At 41.1% G+C, this 20,536-nt stretch overlaps 1 protein-coding gene across 38 annotated transcripts in view; it reads right to left on the bottom strand.

Annotated features, from left to right (window-relative positions):
- The window catches only part of LRRFIP1 (LRR binding FLII interacting protein 1), a 103,300-nt gene that overhangs the window by 40,089 nt on the left and 42,675 nt on the right, over positions 1–20,536 (bottom strand). For 10 of the 38 annotated variants that reach the window (XM_083704815.1, XM_083704816.1, XM_083704817.1 and 7 more), the window contains 7 exons: positions 17,551–17,598; positions 16,342–16,386; positions 14,636–14,686; positions 13,049–13,093; positions 9,990–10,046; positions 7,234–7,314; positions 450–515 (listed from right to left, as the gene is read on the bottom strand). The exons of 11 other annotated variants lie outside the window; for them this stretch is intronic. In XM_083704815.1, the coding sequence (XP_083560941.1) occupies positions 450–515; positions 7,234–7,314; positions 9,990–10,046; positions 13,049–13,093; positions 14,636–14,686; positions 16,342–16,386; positions 17,551–17,598 (393 nt within the window). Of the gene's footprint in view, positions 1–217; positions 516–7,233; positions 7,315–7,791; positions 8,078–9,989; positions 10,546–11,349; positions 13,094–14,635; positions 14,687–16,341; positions 16,387–17,550; positions 17,599–20,536 lie in introns of those variants that run through there. 17 more of the 38 variants (XM_083704821.1, XM_083704790.1, XM_083704793.1 and 14 more) reach the window with 8 other exon arrangements.

The following is a 20,536-nucleotide window of genomic DNA, read 5'->3' as shown; positions in this document are numbered from 1 at the left end:
AGAGTTCTCTGTTATGAACAAAAAAAAAGGGGGGGGGGGACTCTAGTTTTAAAAGACAAAGATTTGGGAAGCATCAAATGTCTTTTGGAAAACTGTTTATCTGTCTTAATTTTATTGTTGTACACTGCAATGACATTTGTTAATGCTTATCAAAGTGTGGAAGTCAGGTATGGGGTAAGAGAGAAGTATGTGGGTCAAACACTCATTCTCAGCTTACTGAACCAGGCCTGTTATATCTGAAAGGGCTCATTGTATCTTATGAGGACCATTTGACACACAAGGAACAGCATTTAGATCTAAACAGGAAGTACCTATTATTTCAGGTAGTTACAGAAAGTGGTCTTTTTAGAAAACATTGCAGGCAACCAGTGCTACACAAGCTACTACAACAGAACATGTTTTAGTACAAAACAAACGAGGCCAGCACAAAAATGTGGAAACCATCTTACAGGACGTGAACTAGAGGCACTATACCGACGATTCCCACTGTTAAAGTTCTCATCATACAGAGATGCCTACAATTAAAAAACAGAGTCAGAACAGTATTGGTAGATTTGGGAGGTTCAAAATACAGCAAGGTGCAAAATAAAAGAGACAAAGGAAATGGAAAGGAAGAAACAAAATAAATGTCAGTATCTCCTAAAGTGTAGTGCAAGCTGCATGCAAGGGAAGGATGCGGAAACCCCCCTGCAAACTAGTCCAAATGCATGCAGAATTAAAGTGAGGGATCCCACTCTTCACATCAGGAATGTTGCTGGGCACCTTGTGCTCCAGCTGCGTCTCTTCTAAACTCAGTACCCTGTAGGCATTGCACAACAATTCCTAAATGAATGGAAATCCTTTTACACAATTTCAAGTTTGAAACAGTTTCAGAGGGAAAGAAACAAAGATTGCTTGGCTCGCTGGTAGATTCCTGCATAAAACTGAATAGAAGGCAGAAGAGGTCAGGTTGGAGGCAGCAGGAAGAGCAAATAAAGGTACCATGAGGGGATGGAAGCAGGAATATGGTCTTGAACACAACCTGAGCTGAGGAGCCTAAGCTGAGTGGTAGCTAGGCCTATTGAGGTTGCCTTACCGCAATATTTGCAGACTGGCTCCTTTCAACTCATATATTCAAAACAGGATCATTGTCAGTGTTGATTATTTATTTTTACTGATTCAAAGCCTAAGGGCTTTGTGTGGGCAGCAACATGTTTAAATAGGCTTCTGTACCAAAAGACTTAAGGATACATATACATGCACGCGCGCGCACGCGCTCTCTCTCTCTCTCTCTCTCTCTCCTCCTTCAAGTAACTGCCTTCTCAGCTCCCAATTGTGGTGAGAATAAATTAAGAGTGTGGAAATTACAAACTCCATCCATTAAAAAAAACCAGTGACAGGTAAGCATAATGCAGGGATGAATGAATGAATGAACACACTACTACGAGCAGCAACACTGCACTACAACTTAGAGAGTTCGGCTTTCCTTGCAGGGTACCCAGTGATCAGTTTCTGTGCCTATCAAACTTATTTAATAACATGAGGAGCGAGTTACTAGAAACGTTATGGCTGCTGAATTAACCTTAAACACAGTGCTCCCCCCCCCCCAAAGAAAAATAAGTGCGGGAACTCACCATGAAGTTGTCACAGTAAGTTGCTGGGTAACTTGGGGCAGATGCTGGTTTGGCAACAGCTGCATTCACTGCCCGGGGAGGTGCTTAAAACTAAGGGAAGCTGTTTCCCTAGCTGGTTCAAGGATCACCCCTGGTTCTGGTGCAGGTCAAAGAAATGTGCCCTCACCTCCCTCAGTCTCTTGGATTCAGGCATCCGCTAGACCAGCATGGAAGGGCCCTTGTGCCAACGGGCAATGGTAGAGGCCTGCTTGGAGAGCTCAAAGCCCACCGCCACTCCATGGGAGACACATCGAAGAAAAGGAGATACAAATTGGCCCCAGCTCACAGCATGGCTGGGAGCAGCTAGGAGCGAGGTGGAGTCATAGTCTTCTATAAAGCGTAGACTTGCATAGGCTGGCCAGTTTCTGTCTTGACTTGAAATGTTCATTTGGGCTTCTCAGAAGTATGTAAAGACAAGAAGCGGGCAGGGGGAGTGCCGACCCACAATGGTGCACACCTGAGAGGTGCCAGAACTGTGCTCCAGCTGAACACCCCCCCCCACTGCTTAAACATTAAACTTTGTAGAAGCCTCATAGATCTGTAAAGTTTACAGATAGCAGCCGTTTGATTTCAATGCCAGCTTTCAGAACCATTATCCTATTTTCAGCCTACAGTTTTTCCACGACTGCTCTATTTCACAAATGGGCAGAAGACCTAAACTACTTTGGACACCGCAGTATTGAAAGTAGCGAGTTGTTACAGGGCAGCCAATTCCATATGGATAAAAACAATAGTTCCGAAGCAAACAAAGAATGCTGCCTTAAAAAACAACAACAACGTGTGTGAGAGTCCTAGCAGGCATTACCTGAGAAGAGTCCTGTGTGTGTGTGTGTGTGTGTGTGTGTGTGTGTGTGTGTGTGTGTGACACCTGCCACAATCTTCTGCTCCATGAGTTGCAGGTATTGTTAGTAAATAAGAGGAGTTAGTCACTTAACCTAATCAATTAGACGTTATAGTACTAGTTAAGTATTTTTTTCTCTTTTGTGACTTGTAATTTAAATAGAACAACTTCATTTAATTATTGAAATAGCTTGAATATTTCAGCCTGTTTGTAGTAAATTTTGCTAAATTTGACTGCTTGGTTACATAATTTTAGTATTTGATTTGCCTTTAGGGTAAATTTACATACCATATTCAAAGAGTGAGCTAAGCTCACTGCTGTCATCATTCCTTCACTGTTTGCTGATTTATTGCCAAGATTCCTTGGTATTATGCTAAACCGATGCCCTTTTATGACGCGTAAATGCAATAGGAGTTGTCTTGAGGCATTTGGAAGTATCAGGATAAGCAAGGGGATAATGCCATTGAAATGACTAATATTTAATTGCTCAGAAATACTAGGTTCAAAACTGTGAATTACAGATGTTTCCCCATATTTGTTTTAAATGAATTCTTGCTCATGATCTGAGAAGCCAGTTTCTGGGCTTTTGTTCATGGCCCCCTCCTTCCTGCACCAGAGAAAAGGCTGCACTTTTCTAGGAGAAAATAAGTGATGGCAGAGGGCTGCTCCATATCTGGTCTGCACCCATTCATACATTATGGAAATAATCAAGTCTGCCCATTCAAATTAGCTATAAAAGTGACAACATAAAAACCTATCTTAAGCTTTAGCAAGGAAAATTAAAATGTTTGTGCATGTTCAAATAAAATAAATAAATAAATAAATAAAAATATGTTTCTGGCCACGGCCTTCATAGTTAATATGAACACACAGAAAATTACTGTGTAGTAGATGGCACTTTAAATTCCAAACATTACACTCTAATGTAACTCTCTTAAAAACTTTCCTATCACAGTGGTACCTCGGGTTAAGTACTTAATTCGTTCCAGAGGTCCGTTCTTAACCTGAAACTGTTTTTAACCTGAAGCACCACTTTTAGCTAATGGGGCCTCCTGCTGCTGTCGTGCCGCCGGAGCACAATTTCTGTTCTCATCCTGAAGCAAAGTCTTAACCTCAAGCACTATTTCTGGGTTAGCGGAGTCTGTAACCTGAAGCGTATGTTTGACAATTAACTTGTGTTAATTAGGGCTGCCATAGCTTGAAGAGCGAAAAAAAGGACAACCCCTGCTGTAGCCAGTCCAAGCTGGGGAAAGAGGCACCTGTGTGCCTCTTTCCCCAGCTCGGGCTGGCAGTGGCCGCGGCATACAGAGCAGCCCGCGCCCAAACCTGAGCTGCCGGCACCAGAGCCACCCACATCCAAGCCTGCACCTGACTCCGAGCCTGCACCACCCAAGCCAAAAAGCCAATTAAATATATTTTAAAAACCCAGACAACTCTGGAAATTTACTTTAAAATGTAAAAATCTCCTCGGATGGGCACATTGGCCCACTAAAGAGGACATATCCGGGATTTCCCGGACGTATGGCAACCCTAGCTAAAATTGTAGCGCAAAGGAACAGCAGAGGTGGCAGGGAAGTACCATTTTTGCGGAGAGGTGGTGGAAGTAGAAGCTAACATACTATGTGGAATATTGAGGGGGATCCGCACCCTCCTTGAAAAATTTTTGGGGAAGCCCTCAGCCCACTGTCCTCCCCCATGGCACCCCTGGTTAGGAACTAGGGGATTTTTCCCCAATGCATTTTCCAAAATTTAATACATACATTTTTCAATTCTCTTCATCTCATTTCTCCAGACTTCCCTATCCATCCCTCTATGGCTTTCTGCTTGGTCCTTACAAAAAAATTCATTCCAGTAGCACCTTAAAGACCAACTAAGTTAGTTCTTGGTATGAGCTTTCGTGTGCATGCACACTTCTTCAGATACACTGAAACAGAAGTCACCAGACCCTTCTATATAGTGAGAAGGTGGGGAGGGGTATTACTCAGAAGGGTGGTGGGAATGGGTGATTGGCAGATAGCTGTGATGAGCCTGTTGACGACTCTGAAATTCAGAAATAGACTGGAAAGAGAAGCTGCTGAATTGCAACTTATTACCAAACTTAAAACCATGGAGAGACCTGGTCTGAACAAAGACATTGGATTCTTATCTCATTATACATGACAAAGCCATTTTTCACCTTCTCACCCCTTGCTTTTTCCTGTAAGACCTATTGCAGTCGTTAAGAGTCGTCAACAGGCTCATCACAGCTATCTGCCAATCACCCATTCCCACCACCCTTCTGAGTAATACCCCTCCCCACCTTCTCACTATATAGAAGGGTCTGGTGACTTCTGTTTCAGTGTATCTGAAGAAGTGTGCATGCACACGAAAGCTCATACCAAGAACTAACTTAGTTGGTCTTTAAGGTGCTACTGGAAGGAATTTTTTTGTTTTGACTATGGCAGACCAACACGGCTACCTATCTGCTGCTTGGTCCTTGTTACACTTCATATCCATTTGATTCTATCCTAAGTGTTATTTACTGCTGCTCACGTATCTATCCCTACTTGGATATTTTTTCCTGGCTGTTGTACCTCTTTAAATATTCTCCAAACTATTTCCACTTTTGCCTCACCAATCTCTCATCATGATTCCTTATCATTGGGATTTAACATTCCACCGAGTGTAGTACTGCAAAAAAAGGTCTGGTCATAAAACATTACAGTCAAACATGATTTGAACTGCCACAGAGACACTGCATGGAAGGGACAAATATAGCAGGAGGAAGAGGGTCTAATCTGGGGTGTGCTTCAAGGTTTTGCAGCTTGCCTATGGAATGACCTCCCTCCCACCCCCCACTGTTATTTTGTTGGGACATCCCAACAATTTTAGCCTTTTTTTCTTTAAATGCAAAAGCTATGATGTTGTCTCTTTTTTCTTTTTTAACGTTACATTGTAATGTACCACCCAGCAGCTGGAAAACAGGCACAATTAGCAGACGGAAATATTGTTAGCAGTTTCACAAGCAGCAACCGCAGGATTCTAGTGGGAGGGAAAGGGAAGATGAGCAGAACAGAGCTGACAGACACACCAAAGGCAAATGTGCATTCCATTCATAGAGATCACATGCTCAATGCACAGCACAAGTGACATGAACTGCAACAAGAAGATGTTTCTAAGACGTAACAGAACATGGTCAACATATGTGACATATGAAACAGATTCTACACAAAGGGAGAGCAAGAACCAACCCTGCAGCTTCTGGCTTCACTGTACAACAAGGAGGGCTGAGAACGACAAGGAACACAATCTGGTTTTAATCCACTTAGAAAATGAAGGGAGAAGGGAAATCTACTGCTTGTTTGCTGTGGAATTCCTCGTGCTGCTGTCAGTTACTACAATATATATGCTGTAGTGCAAGGTAAATCAGAATATGGCAGAGGTTGCCATTTCTGCTTCAATGGTCAAAAAGTCAAAGCCAAGTAAGAGTTAGATGGCAAGGTGAGCAACCTTATGCATATTACATACAGGAAGGGAGGATACTATTGCAAAAGCACAACACAATAATTGGGATGCAGACATTAATCACATAGCATGAATTAAAACATCTAGGTACAAGAGACAAAAACAGCTTCGATACTCCGGCTTCCGTCTCAGCTACAATACTGTAATGGCAAAGGAAGCTACCTTGACAACAAACATAAGAGGTAAACACATCAACTTATTGGGACACAGCTTTGAAAAATAATGGGACATTTCTAAGTGATGCAAATCTATATTTCTGGAGGGGAAAAAAGCACACTGAACTATTAAGAAAGTAGACTATCAAAACTAGCTATAAACCAACATGCAAAAGTAGCTTAATTAGAAAATTGGAGGAGACATTTTCGTAGAAGGCAAACATGTAGAAGTTTCTCATAGAATATACAAAATTGTAGGGGCGGGGACACACACACTCTCACACACTACATGCAGGAAGGAAAAAACCAGAACTCTGACCAGGAAAAATACATGTTAGTTTCTGCATGCAAATTAAGCAAATTCAACCCCAGTGAAGGCTGTAAGGCTTTTAAATCAGTGATTTCTTTTTTTGGGGGGGGGGGGTATTGCAGGAATTTTTAAATATATTCTATACACTGTACTATCTATTTTTTACTGATAAAATGCAGGTAGAATTAAAACATTTATCTCTTACTTCCCTCAGTGGCTTTCAGAATTGCTAAGGCAAATATAAAGAGATCAAAAGGATGACTAAATGATTAAAAATAAATAAATGATTCAAGACAGAGGTAGGACAGAGTCTTATGCTGTCTGGAAACCAGAATTCTATTTTACCTTTCAAGCAGAAGTGGAAATAAAGATTTAAAAGGAAAACCAAGACGGCGGAGGGCCTTCTTGGTAGTGGCACCCTCCCCTGTGAAACGCCCTCTTATCAGATGTCAATGAGATAAGGAATTACACAACTTTTAGAAGACATGTGAAGGCACTCATGTATCAGGAGCTTTTTAACGCTTGATGTTTTTTATTATGTTTTAGATATGCCATAAGCAACCCAGAATGACTGGGGAAACCTAGCCAGATGGGCAGGGTATAAATATAATAATAATAATACAACTAACCTTGAGAATATTGGATGGAGGTAAACAAAAGTATATGGAATCACTCATTTATTATAGCCTCTTAAATTAACAAACCGAGGTTATACTGCCCAGGGGTAACTCAAATGTTCAACAAAAATGGCAGGGAGGAAAACTGACAGACCCGGTTTCCATTTTGGGAAGAAGGTTGGGATTTGGAAGGAAAACCACTGCAAGGAAGACTAAGGTCAGAGTAGCAGGAAGCCTGAATAAATATAAAAAGTTTTAAAAACAAGAATGAAAAAGATGTCATTTATTCCAAATCAGAGTCCTCAGTGAATACTGTATACTATCTGCTGTACCCAGACTGTGGGATCAGAAAGCATTTCGAATACCATGTTGCCCAAAACAATATTCTTGTGGAGTAAATAACTATCATTCTGTTGGATAAGGCAGTGTCTATTTCAGAAAAGAAAGATGCCTGTGTTTTAAATGCTGTTCCATGTAAAAGAATAACAAAAGATTTTATCTACTCTAGTTTTCAGTACAGGGAACACCTATAATTTACTTTATTATCCTCTCTCTTTGAGCTCTTTGAGCACCTAGTTCATTTCAAGATGCAATTCTGAAACATAAAGAATGCAGGAAGATATATAAACTATTGCTTATTAGCAAGTTATTTCTATTTAGACAAAAACTATGCAACCAGGAGTTCAGTAATATAGGGATTATGGGTACTCACCAACTTTCCTCTAAAAAATTGTCTTGCCTTTTCCAGGCATTGAGTCGTTCCTATCTTTCTAGCTATGAAACAGAACTAGACTGGTAAGAAAAGAGGCTTGCCTCCACTACCTGAACACTCCTTTAAGTAGGTAGGACAAACCAGAATATTAGGATGAGTGACACACCCATTGCAGCTGAGAGAAGAAAAGTCATCCCAGCCTTGTTTGAAGAGTACACATCCATCTTTTCTTAGTTTTATTTTAGGAAGCAATATGCCAATGGCAGAATGGATCTCAAAAGGTTCAGAAGTCAGAATAAACACTGAATTAATTGGCAAACCTCCAAATATATAATATATTCACTTTGGCCTATAAAGCATTCTTGTTTCTCCCATCATTCCATAGAAACAATGGTATTAACCCTTTCTGTTTTATATAAAGGATACCCTGCTCACACCCAATGGTGGATTCATTGATATGCAAAGTTTATACTTGCTTGATATAAGGCAGTCTTCCCCAAACTGGGGCCCTTCAGATGTTTTGGACTAAAGCTCCCATCAGCCCGTCAACATAACCAGCGGTCAAGGAAGATTGGAGGGGGAGACCTCCAGGTTGGGAAGGTTGGTGCAAGGGGTGGAAGTCAGTTAAGGGGTCATTGTTCAGAACTAATTTCCTGAAATACTATTTCCTATGCATTCCTTCAGAACAATCTTCCGAGAGTGGAAAGGGTACAAATTCATTTATTTAAACTAAACTTTCCCCCCAAATTAGGTCTATTTCATTTTGAGATTCCTGCATTGCAGGGGCTTGAACTAGATGGCCCTTATGGTCCCTTCCAACTCTCTGATTCTGTGATTCACATAGCAACTTGGCTTCCCTTTTCTGATTCTTGGTTATATTATTATTCCATATTTGAATCAAATACAGCAATTCTAAGTTATTGCTCCAACTCAGTGGCGTAACGTGGGGGGTGCAGGGGGGGGCCGGCCGCACCGGGCGCAACATCTGGGGGTTAGGGTTAGGGGGTGCAAATCCACGGGTTAGGGGGCACAAATTACTTGCCTTGCCCCGGGTGCTGACAACCCACGCTACGCCACTGCTCCAACCATTATTATCTGTATCATGTATACGTGTACTTGGCCTAGTTAGAGAAGCTTCAATAAACAGTCTTCTTCCACATCGTATTACAGTAACTCTGGTAGGGCTAGTTGACAAAACTGGATGTGATCCATCTCACATCTTTAAAAGCTTGATGATTTTATGGCAGAGAACAGTATTAAACATTCCACCATCGTTTATCTCAACTTTAAAGATGAAACAAATTTTCCCCCAGGAGCACGTACCTGATCACTTGATGCCAACAGGTTTCTCGCCCATAAGTAGTAGTAGTAGTAATAATAATAATAATAATAATAATAATAATAATAATAATAATAATTTATTATTTATACCCCACCCAATGAGTGGCTAACTTAAAGTATTTTTAATATACTGTGTTGGCAAGAAGTCTCTCATGAAGGACGGAGGGGGGAACCATCCAGTCTTCACGTGTGACTTCTCTGTATGGTACTTTTCTTCCACACTGTAGAATTGCTCCTCCTAAGCTAGAATAATTTTTATGCAATATTGCATGGTACCAGGCCGACAATGAGTGACGCAAGATTGTTAAAGCTTGTTTTGCTTCTACAAAACCAGCCCAACTACACTGCGCATTCCAGCTGAAGTATACACCTTCTTACAGTCAGAGTGATCACATTAACTATTGCAGTGCTTCCTTAAATATTGTTGTGTGTGTGTAAAACAGATTTATAATCGTCTCCTCTTTGAACCAGCATCAAAGATTATTACTTACTACTAATCACATCTTACATTTGTTTGGCTGGATTCTGAATTCATTTGCGCTGTTCGAAGTATTATGATTCCCCCATAGCTGTTTTTTTCCTTTGTTTGATCTTACTTTTTCATTCTTTTTTGTCCTCGGGGTACATAGACCTACCCAACTTGGTTGAGTGCTTCATGCAACTGACAAAGTGGGGTTTGACAAATGGAAGCTTTTGCCTCCATACATCTGTTGTACCTTACAAGCTAACAAGACTTCGTTGTTTTTGCATATTCTTAGTACAAGTTATCACCAAAGAATAAGGATGGTACATTAAGAAGCCTGCCTAATTATTGCTTTCATAACAAACAAAATGTAAGAATTAAAAAATCTACTAACCCTACTAGATTTTCTACTCTGGGATGAACCATACATATCTTCTTCATAACCATTTGTCTGTCGTAAGAGGGAAGGGAAGGGAGAGACAGAGAGAAAGGGGAGTAAAGAACTAAAACAGCCATATGAAATTCATTTAGAAGTAGCATGATAGAATTTGTCTATAAGAACACTAAACCAAACTTGAGAAGGAAGAAAGATCCAGCCTAGGCTACCAGAAATTCAGAGTCACACCTCACAGGAAGATGCTAAAAACAACAACAGCTTCTCATAATTCCTGTAAATCGGAGAATTTTTTAGTTATGCATCTATTTTAACAAAGGCAATATAATATCAAAGAATACAGAAAATTATTAATTTAATGTTGTTGTTTACTAGGGAGAATAGAAAAGAGTGAAGCAAGCAGAACATATGCATCTCTATTCACTGTTACAGACTTTGACATCATCTATTCAGTATCCCTCTAATAAACAAATTGTGTGACCATAATTCAATGTGCCCACCACAATTGTAGTAAACCCTTTTTATTTGATCATAGTTATTACCATTGGTAATAAACCTCTATATGAACTATGAGTTTGTTACAAACTATGAACATTGCACAAAATGATTTGGTCATATACACTAATTACATTTTATCTTGCCCTTCCTCCAAGGAGTTCAGGGTATTATACAAAGAGATAGTGACTGAATAAAAGTCACCAGAATAAAAAAAAAATTCCTTCCAGTAGCACCTTAGAGACCAACTAAGTTTGTTATTGTTATTGGTATGAGCTTTCATGTGCATGCACACTTCTTCAGATACACAAAAGCTCATACCAATAACAAACTTAGTTGGTCTCTAAGGTGCTACTGGAAGGAATTTTTTTATTTTGTTTCGACTACGGCAGACCAACATAGCTACCTACCTGTAACAAATAGTCACCAAGTAAGCATTATAGCTGAGTCAACATTTGAACACAGGTCTTCCTAATCTTAGGACAAGCACCTTAGTTACTACACAGCACTGACTGTATGGGGTCTTTTGGAAGGGGACTTTTTCAAATTCAAACTACAATGGAGGCCCAAGATATATATTGTTCTAACAGAAAGTGATGTTTTTGAAGGAAGTACATTTATCATTCATTTGGAATATATTTATATTAAATAATGATTCGATCAGATATACTGCTATACCATTTTCAGTATAAAATGTCAGTTTGCATTTCTTAGTACAGAAAGTATTGATCTGATATGTCAAGATCTTTCCTATTCTAATTAATTCAAGAGGGTTCTGGAAGCTTCTCTGCGTAAGAGGAACAAGCAGAAGGTTCCTGATGTTTGGGTTCTTCCTTCAGAGAAGCTGAGTCCAGCTGGCTTAAACTGGGTCTCTTATCTCCTTCTGTCAAGGTCATGCTGACTATAAAAGTAAGAGGCCAGAAGGAGCCTGGGCTTCATTTTATCTATCTAGCTAGCTATCTCCCTCCCTTCTGGTGTTCTGTACGCAGTATGCTTAGTGTTAAGGTTTAGACTTATTATAAGTTATTGTAAGTTTAAGTTAGGTCTGCTGCAACTGGATTTCTTATGGACAGTGCCAATCCTGAATGTACTGGATTTGTGACCATTATGTTAATTTGCATTCAGCAGCAGTAACGCTCTGCTGGATGAAATTCAATTGCCTCTGGTCTATTCTTTGGGAATCCTGCAACGTGTTAAAGTTTTTACTCTGCTAACTATACGTTGGAATCTGCTCTGGATCAATATTGAGTAGAATTCCATGACATTAAAAAAATGATTATTAGTATAGTTTTATTTTGACCAGCTTCATATAGAGCCGTGACCATTTTCTGGGATTATCCATGTCAGAACTCTGGCAAATGTATTCACTTTTAAGTAAACAGTGATAATCTGCTATAAGCATAAAACAGAAATAAGTTTAACTGGCGTATGAAATGGAGAATTGACCAGGCTTTATTTGCAGAACTAAAGCCAACATGATGGGGTGGTTAAGCGTTAAGTGTCATTCCTGGAGTAGGAAAGGCCACATGCAAATCCCCACAGAGCTATTAGATTCATGGGGTGACCTTGAGCCAGTTAGTCTCTCCGCCTTGCCTTCTTCTCAGTGCTGTTGTGATGATAAAATACAGTGGGGAGGAAATCTATGTATACTGCCCAGAGCTCCTGGGGGGGAGGGGGGAGGTGGAACAGGACTATAACAGAGATGGAAAAATACTTTCTGCAGTTAGCCCGCACTGGCTAAAATATTGCAAATGATTTCTCTGCCCTTCCACAGCAGCCTGCCTTTGCACCCAGAGTACTGTACTCAGAAAACCTACAGAGGCCTGGAACAGAGAGGAAAAATGTGTCACATCAACTCTGCTCTGTGTCACAAAGGAAACCCAGCATTTGAGCAATGCCTTACAAATCTTGCTCCTTCGATCAGAAGATGAAATGAGCATCACCACAAACACACAAGCCCCACCCAATGAAGCAGCACTTGCAGTGGCTAATCAGAGAAGAATGTAAGTGACAGCACTTCTAATCGTATAATCATTACCTAGCTAGGGCCCTGCTGTGCCGCAAGAAGGGAAGAAACGACTCAGCCGAGTGGGTGAAAAGCTATGCTCACTTCTCCATTCCTTGGCAGTTGCACTAAGGGGTAAGTAGTCACCCATGTTATTCGTGTTACCATTCTGTGAAACATGGGGACCTTTCAAAGCAAAATGCCAATAGATGACCACTTCTACTCAGGTATACGTCCTATTAAATTCAAGGGGTCTTACCCCTAGGTGTATGACAACAGCCTATTCTTCCTCCAAGCTGACAATAATATAGTATAACATGAGTTGCTCTTCTCTCTCCCCATCGTCTAATAATATGGCGCCACATTTTTCCTCTCAGATTATTATGGAAATACAAGTTTTGAAAATAACGCATTTCCCCAGAAACACAATGTTATTCACATATCTATAGCACATACATACTGCTAATATCACTTGTAAAAGGCAGTCATTTTTCAATCTCTCTTTTCACCTTCCATATGTTACTGTTCTCAGGGGAAGATAGAACCTTTGAATACATACTGTTTTGAAGTTCATCCTTTTGGTCCTCTCTGTCTCTAATCCAGTCTGAAGCAAGAGGAAGAATGCAGAATGAAAAGGCTTTCAATTCCCACTTCTCTCATATCCACAAATGAAATAGAAATTTGACTCTTAGTGAAATCTTAGCATTTATGAATGCATGTACATGCTCAAAGGATTCAGGAACAATGTCACTGAGAAGATCTGCCCTTTTGCAAAACACAGGAATGCTCTCAAAAACCAGCTGATAAGAGTTCTATTATACTTGCCTACAAGGTTAATCAAACTATCTGACCAAACCACTGCAGCTAGGAAGCAAGCAAAATGTCATAGTTCTCATGCTGCAACCACCGGCAGAGGAAGAGGAGTACAGAGGGAGCGCACCGCCCCCGGCAGCGCAATCCTGGTAGGGTGCCATCGTGGCTGCCCCCTCCCCGCCCACGCTGGGCACCACGCCCCTGCGGACGGCACACCATGCCCCTGGGTCGCGCGCCAGCCCTGCCCCCGCCTGCTCTCCGCGCCCCCCAGTGCTGGAGGATGAAGCTCCACCACTGGCTGCAGCAGCACAATGAATCAAGTCTGGATTGACAACAGGAGACAGGAGGAAAGGAACCCCTGAGTGACGTATGTGGCCAAGTTGACTGCAAGTTACTAATCACTACTTCAGCATGATTGCAACTTTAAGCTCCAAAGATCTGAGCTACTTCAATCTCAGCTGAATGCAAAATTTGAAATCTGTCATTATCCCAGCCATTAGAATCTCATCACATCTGATGACTCTCAAAATCAGGTTTTGATTCAAATTCAAACATCTGTTTGAGATTAATAATGTCAGAGAAGACTTGGGGGTTGAAACATCATTCACCTAATTTAATTACAAGCCATGCTATTTGGATAATATTGTAAGGAAAATGAAAAAGTCCAACAACTTAATGCTGACAGTCTCTCTTGCTATGTAAAAGTTCCAGGCTAAAATACGGGTGGGGAATCACCCCCTATAAACACAAACGTTTGAAATTTAAATTAAAAGCTATGCATTTTTTATTCACTGTAACATCAGGCAGATACAAATAATAATAGAAAAGGTGTCAGGTTTCCTAATAACGTTATACAGTGAAACCTTGGGTTGCAGACGTAATCCATGATGGAGGCACGTCCGCAACCCACAGTGTTCGTAACCTTCAGCACAGCCTTTGTGCATGCGCGATTTAGCACTTCTGCGCATGCGCAAGCGGCGAAACCCGGAAGTAACCTGAGGTACCACTGTAATCAACCAGGGAAAAGGTTGATTGTACAATAAGAGTTGCTATATAAATGATGCAAAATATAGGCTGTTACACATGCATAAGATCACATTGAAATATAATTCCCCGCCATACTTAGAGAGCCCGGCAGGCCTGTGTGACTCTCACTGATGCTTACTTTAATACAGGCTCAAGCAGACAAAAAATTCACAGCTTTGAATAAGGAAAACTGGGAGACAGTGGGAAAAAGGCAATTATCAAACATCTAGGAATGGAAGAACAGAACCACCCATCTTAAGCAAATGCAGGAGACAATTCTGGCAATGTTTAGTCTCTTAGTACTAACCCTTAGGCTTCCGCGGCTACCCACAGACATGCGCTCATCTTCATCTGAAGCCTACAGGGAACCAAGTAAAGAGGATACCAGACAACCATTTAAAAAAGACGGAAATGCAACACTGGGTCAATAATCCAGGGAGAAGTTTTAATGATGAAATACAAGAAAAGGTACCAAAACACTACACAGCCTAACGTATATATGAAACATTCAGCAGGGAGGGGAAAAACCACAGCAAAATGAAATCCAAAAAAGGAGAAATCTCTAAAGCATTATTAGCTTTTTACGTTCCTTGTAGCTACCTGAAAACATTTCAGTTTATGTGCAGGAGATACATATAAGTTAATCTATTTATTTATTTATTTATTCATTAAATTTATATACTGCCCTTCATCTGAAGATCTCAGGGCAGTTTGCTTGATAAAAATACAGGATAAAAGAAGAAAATAAAGTTAGAACAAAAACCAATCAAAACAAAACAACCGCCCCCCAAAAAACCCCACACATTTAAAATGCCATAGAATATTAATCAGCCAGAGGCTGGTTATAGAGAAATGTTTTTGCCTGCCAGCTAAAGATGTATAATGAAGGCATAGACAAACCTCCCTGGGAGAGCATTCCACAATTAGGGAGCCACTGCAGAAAAGGCCTGTTCTCAGGTTGCCCCCTCCAGACCTCTCATGGAGGAGGCACGTGAAGAAGGGCCTCAGATGAGGATTTTAGCATCTGGGTCAGTTCATATGAAGAGCGATGGTCCTTATGGTATACCAGTACTAAGCCGTTTAATGCTTTATAGTTCAAAACCAACACTTTTAATTGGACCCAGAAACTAATTGGCTGCCAGTGTAGTCTGGCCTGGATCAGTGTAATATGCTCAAACCATCTTGCCCTGATGAGCAACCTGGTTGCTGAATTCTGCATCAGGTGAAGTTTCTAAACCATCTTCACTGAAGAATCTTCAGAGGCAGCCCTACATATAACATGTTGCAGTAAGCTAACCTAGAGGTTACCAGAGCAGACAACAGAAGTTAGGCTATCCCTGGTGCAGCTAGACCACCAGCCGAAGCCGATGGAAGGCACTCTGCACCACTGAGGCCACCTGAGCATAGGCACCAACTCTGAGGGACCTGGGTTCTGGGGCACCCACAAAATTGTTACTGTGAGTGCCCAGCCGGTCAACCCAATGTGGCGTGCATGCATGACCTCACACAGCGTGCTGAGGCCCAACGTGGCCTGTTGCACCCTCCGAAAGCACATTGCAGCTGCTGGAGGGTCCAACAGGGCCTGTTGCACCATGTGACGTCATGCGTGTGATGTGTGTGATGGTGTGTGCGTGTGTGCACTGGGCACCCACAATGTGGGGCGGAACCCAGCGTGCCTGCCCCTGATCCTCAAGCAACAGCAAAGGATCCAGGAGTACCTCCAAGCTACTGGTAGCATTAAGCACATTTAAGATCCATGCAGACATAACAGTGGTTAAAATGAAGAACAGAGGGAGCATGTATATGAAAGAGGAATGGTGATCCCATGATCCCTGTGGATGATCCCATCTTGCTCCCAATTCATTCAATTAAAAAATAATCAATGTGGGGTTTTGTTTCCGCTAAATTTGCAGAGGTGCTCCATAAATCTCCACAAAGATTAATTTTAGTCATTAATTTTTATTCATTACTTTTAAAATGATAGTTCTAGCACAAAGTGCAAACAATACTGACCGAGGCATTTCTTCTGGATTTACGGGTGTAACGCTCACTATCTTCCTACCAAGGCAGAAGGAAAGACAGAAGATAAAATGTAAGGGAGAAGCATGCATACAGAACTTTGAAAGAAAAATGTTAGGGTCAAGAACTCAGCACAATTGCATCTGATGATGAAAAATGGTACTCAAAGATAATTCGGAGAAAATAGCAATAGGTATTTCACCATATCTGAAATCCATTGTTGTTCCGGAATCAGAAATCTATTGTGTATATGAAATCTCATGACATAATTATTCCTTTTGCAAACCCACTTCTATTCCTTAATATGCAACTGTGAGCTAAAGAATTCTATAAGCACACATTCTAATTGTTCTGAGTTCACAAACTGAGAAGCTCGTTTTGGTACTTCTGTTTCCAATAGTCTACACATGTGGGGTGCACTTTAGCCTGTGCTGAGTTATAGTTATCTACCTGGCCAGCAGTGATCAGCAGTGTTTAGGGGCCGGGCTAAAGCTCAGTGGCAGAGCATCCCTGGTCCTATCTCCAAGTGGGACGAAGAAAGATTCCCAGGAGACTTGCTGCCAGTCAGTGCAAATAATGCTGAGCAACATGGAGCAAAGGCAGCTTTCTATATAGCCTCCTCACATTAAGCACATAGATGTCCCAGGAAGAAATGTACGAGGATGCTTGGGCAAAGTATCAACAATATGTTAACATTTCTCATACACCTCTCTTATTAATGTTTATGTTCATTAAGATGTTTCCTCAAACCACCACCATGCAATTGTACCCATTATTCAATGGAGAGTAGTGGGAAACAGTGTGGAAGACTGATTATCGTGCTTGAGATTAAAGCACCTCCTGCTCCTATGTGCCTGAAGGATGCCTCATGCCTCTCCCCTTTCTCACATCTCTAACAGTGATTGATAAATGGCTAGTGCATATAAGTCTGTACATGGAAACTAGAGGCTAATTGACAGGTGTCAGCAACATTCTTCAGCAATATGACATGACATCCCAAAGAAATGCTTTGGATTTTAAAAAGGGCAGGGTGGTTTCTGAGAGTTAGTACACCATATCAGTCTTCCAATTCTGAAAAATGTTTTAACAACTAGAATTCAGGAATGAAAGCACATCTTCAGATAGAGATAACAGTTATGCTACATAGTTTATTCAACATGATGGCCAGTTTTAGACAAATCTGAATTCTTATACAAAGCCTACCATCCACTGCTCGATGTCGCCAAACTTTGTATCCAGACCATAATATTTCTATGAAAGAAAGAAGGTGGAGACTTAGATGAAAAAGTAAACTACACAAGTTTATAGGCATGCCTACACCAAAGATTTTGCTTTAGTCAATAAAATACATTGATTTGGTTTGACCAAACCATTACTATAGACTTGGAGCTCAACTTTGCTTGACATGGCTACAGTGTAGCTATACCAAGACTATGAAAGTCTCGAAAATTGGGCTTAATCTGCAAATAGCCACTGACATTAATGCTCACTGCCTTCCAATTAAGGCAAGAGGGTGACATATTTCAAGGATCAAAAAACCTCAAACATAATCAGTGAAGTTCAGAGTAACATCGATCACACAAATCTAGCAACTAACCTAGAGGTGAAATAGCCTCGGCCTCCTCTGTAGCATAGGCATGCCCTTTAAAAACACATCTGTACAGGGGTGAGCAACTTATTCAGCATCAAGAGTCTCAAAGGAAATGCAGCATGAGCTGAAGGTCCACAGTTAATATGCACACTGCATTCTCCACCCCCATAGGCCACTGTGGTACTCAATCTTAGCCAGAGCCTTTAAAAGTATGAAAATGCTTCAGGGACCCAGAAACTGAGAAACATGCAGTGAACCTGTTTCTTCTACCAAGGTAGGATCGGCTCAAAGTATTCATTTACTTCTCTGATTCAAGTGTGCAGAAAAAGTATACCATAAAGTGAGAACAACATCTGTGTGGTAAGCTTATCAAGCACGTAAAAGAATAGGCACTGTAGAAATATAATTGCAATACAGAAAAATCCACACCCACAGACTGACAATCTAAATAAGGTAAGATACAAGGATAATAGGAAATGGAGTCAGAGGAATTAAAGAAAGGAGGGGAGGCACCAAGTGCAAAGAAAAAGTCAGATGAGGGAGATGGAAACGTTTTGAGCGGTTTGAGAGGCAAAAAGAACATTCCAAATATCTATGAGGGCAAAATGTTAACAGTGGAGTGGTGCAGTTTAAAAAATGGATGCATGAGGGGGAAAAAATGAAGACAACAGGGTTTGGGTCAGAACCTGTAAAGCAAAAGAGGAGGGGGAGGATTACAGGAGGAGGATGGGAACAGTGAAGCCACAACATGTATTGTGAGTACTTTGCTTTCCACATTAAAGGGGAGCTTTAAAAGGGACTTATGGCAGTCTGGAGAGGGACAAGTCAGAAACATAATGCATCATTCTTTTTCTGCACATCTGAATCACCTCAGTCCAGAGGAAGACGATTTCAAGAAAGAGAGAAAGCAAATGAAGAGAAGACGACTGCCCAGTCTCCTGGATACTCCTCCCAGCACAAGAGAGCTCAGAAGTTGCATGTCCCCTCCTCCCCTGCAAACAACACGTTGCCCACCCCTGCATGGCAAGGGATCTCTGCAGCACCACACAGACAAAGGATCAAGCAAACGTGCTCATGCAAGGCTGCAAGCCAGAGCGTCTCTTCTGAAGGCACTGAAGCATAAATTGCTTTCCACAAGGCAGCTTCTCTGTTCAGAATGGCAGCACTGTTGAAAGTCAGTCCAGCAGTAATAGGTTGCTGAGCACTGTTAGCAGGGCATATTATTCCATAGAGAAAGAAGTGGAGAATGATGCAACAGGCCTGAATTGCTGACCCAGTTCAGTCAAGATTTATTATAAAGGAACATTTGAGCAAAAACAGTGGCTTCACACTTTGTTTGACTTAGGTTTCAGGGGCAGGAATGAAAGGTAAATTTATTCTATTGGGATTTTTACAAATTGAGGGAACCCTCTGCTAAAAAGTCCTCTCTCTTGAAGGTTGATGGGTGCCATGAATAACAACTGTCCTGTATTGTTAAGAGGAAGACAAGCAATGCTAGGCAGAGCGACAATGATGCTCTAATATTTAATACACAGCTGCAAAGAAGAGACACTTCCTGACAAACCAACTCCAGTAGAGATATTAAAACAGTTACTTATCTCTTAAGTAGATAAGTCACTCCTATTTCTTCCTGACACACTATTTAACAAGAAGCTCTGTTGGCTTACTGAAATGTGTTATTATATGCTTTCTGTTTAGCTATTAGAGTGTTGCAGACACCCTTAAAATGTATTTGTTTTTTTCAGCAACTGACCCCAGTTACTAATTTTATGCTTCTTACAAGGGTGAAATTTTACCCATTAATTGAAGTTCAAATTATGTAAAAATACTGAGTGAGGGCCAATGTAACATTAGCACAAGAAGATTGAGATTTAGCACTATTTCACAAGCAGTTCACTTGGGGCAGTAGTACACAAAGCTTAACTGCCACAGTGTATAAGAATAGCAGTTGCACTAGGAGCTATGCAACAACTTTCACAAATAGAAGACACCCACTGGATTTGGCTGTTACACTACACAAAATGGGTCCCACTAGCAGTATGGCTGTTGCACAAAATCAGTAAGCAGGGCCGACAGAATGGAGCCAATACTGAACAACCCATACTAACAATGTGCAAAACTTTTTATCCTATTCCTTTTATAGTGCCAGCCACTCCGTCCCCCATTCAGGGGGCGGGCGTGCAGCACTCGGTTCCAAATAGAAGCCGCACTTCAACTTTTCAGTCAGAATTTGGGGGGAAAGTACAGCTTATATTCGGGCCAATACGGTAAATCCCAATTGCAAACATTTCCTATAGTTCCATCCACATCAAGAGCGTAGTGAATCTGGTTAGCCCAGAAGGAAATAAGCCATACGTTTCTCTTGAATGTGAGGTATATGAGTTCAATGAAACCAATGTTCGAGACTCCTATTGTTCTAGGCGCATTTTGCGACTGGGAATTTCATTAGCGCAAGCAATTTCTGAGCTCTGGACACAGTACTGCATCTAAGATTTCAGATTAAAACTGCCACTGCTGGAGTGGGAGGAGAAATTCCTGCCTGTTCGACTTCCAAGAAATCACTTCAGGGTAAGGCAAGCTGATGGGTTCTGCCTCTCA

The sequence above is a fragment of the Podarcis gaigeae genome (genome assembly GCF_964106915.1).
Source record: "Podarcis gaigeae genome assembly, chromosome: 1".
Lineage (NCBI taxonomy): Eukaryota > Metazoa > Chordata > Lepidosauria > Squamata > Lacertidae > Podarcis > Podarcis gaigeae.
This window is presented reverse-complemented; position numbering and strand designations above follow the sequence as displayed.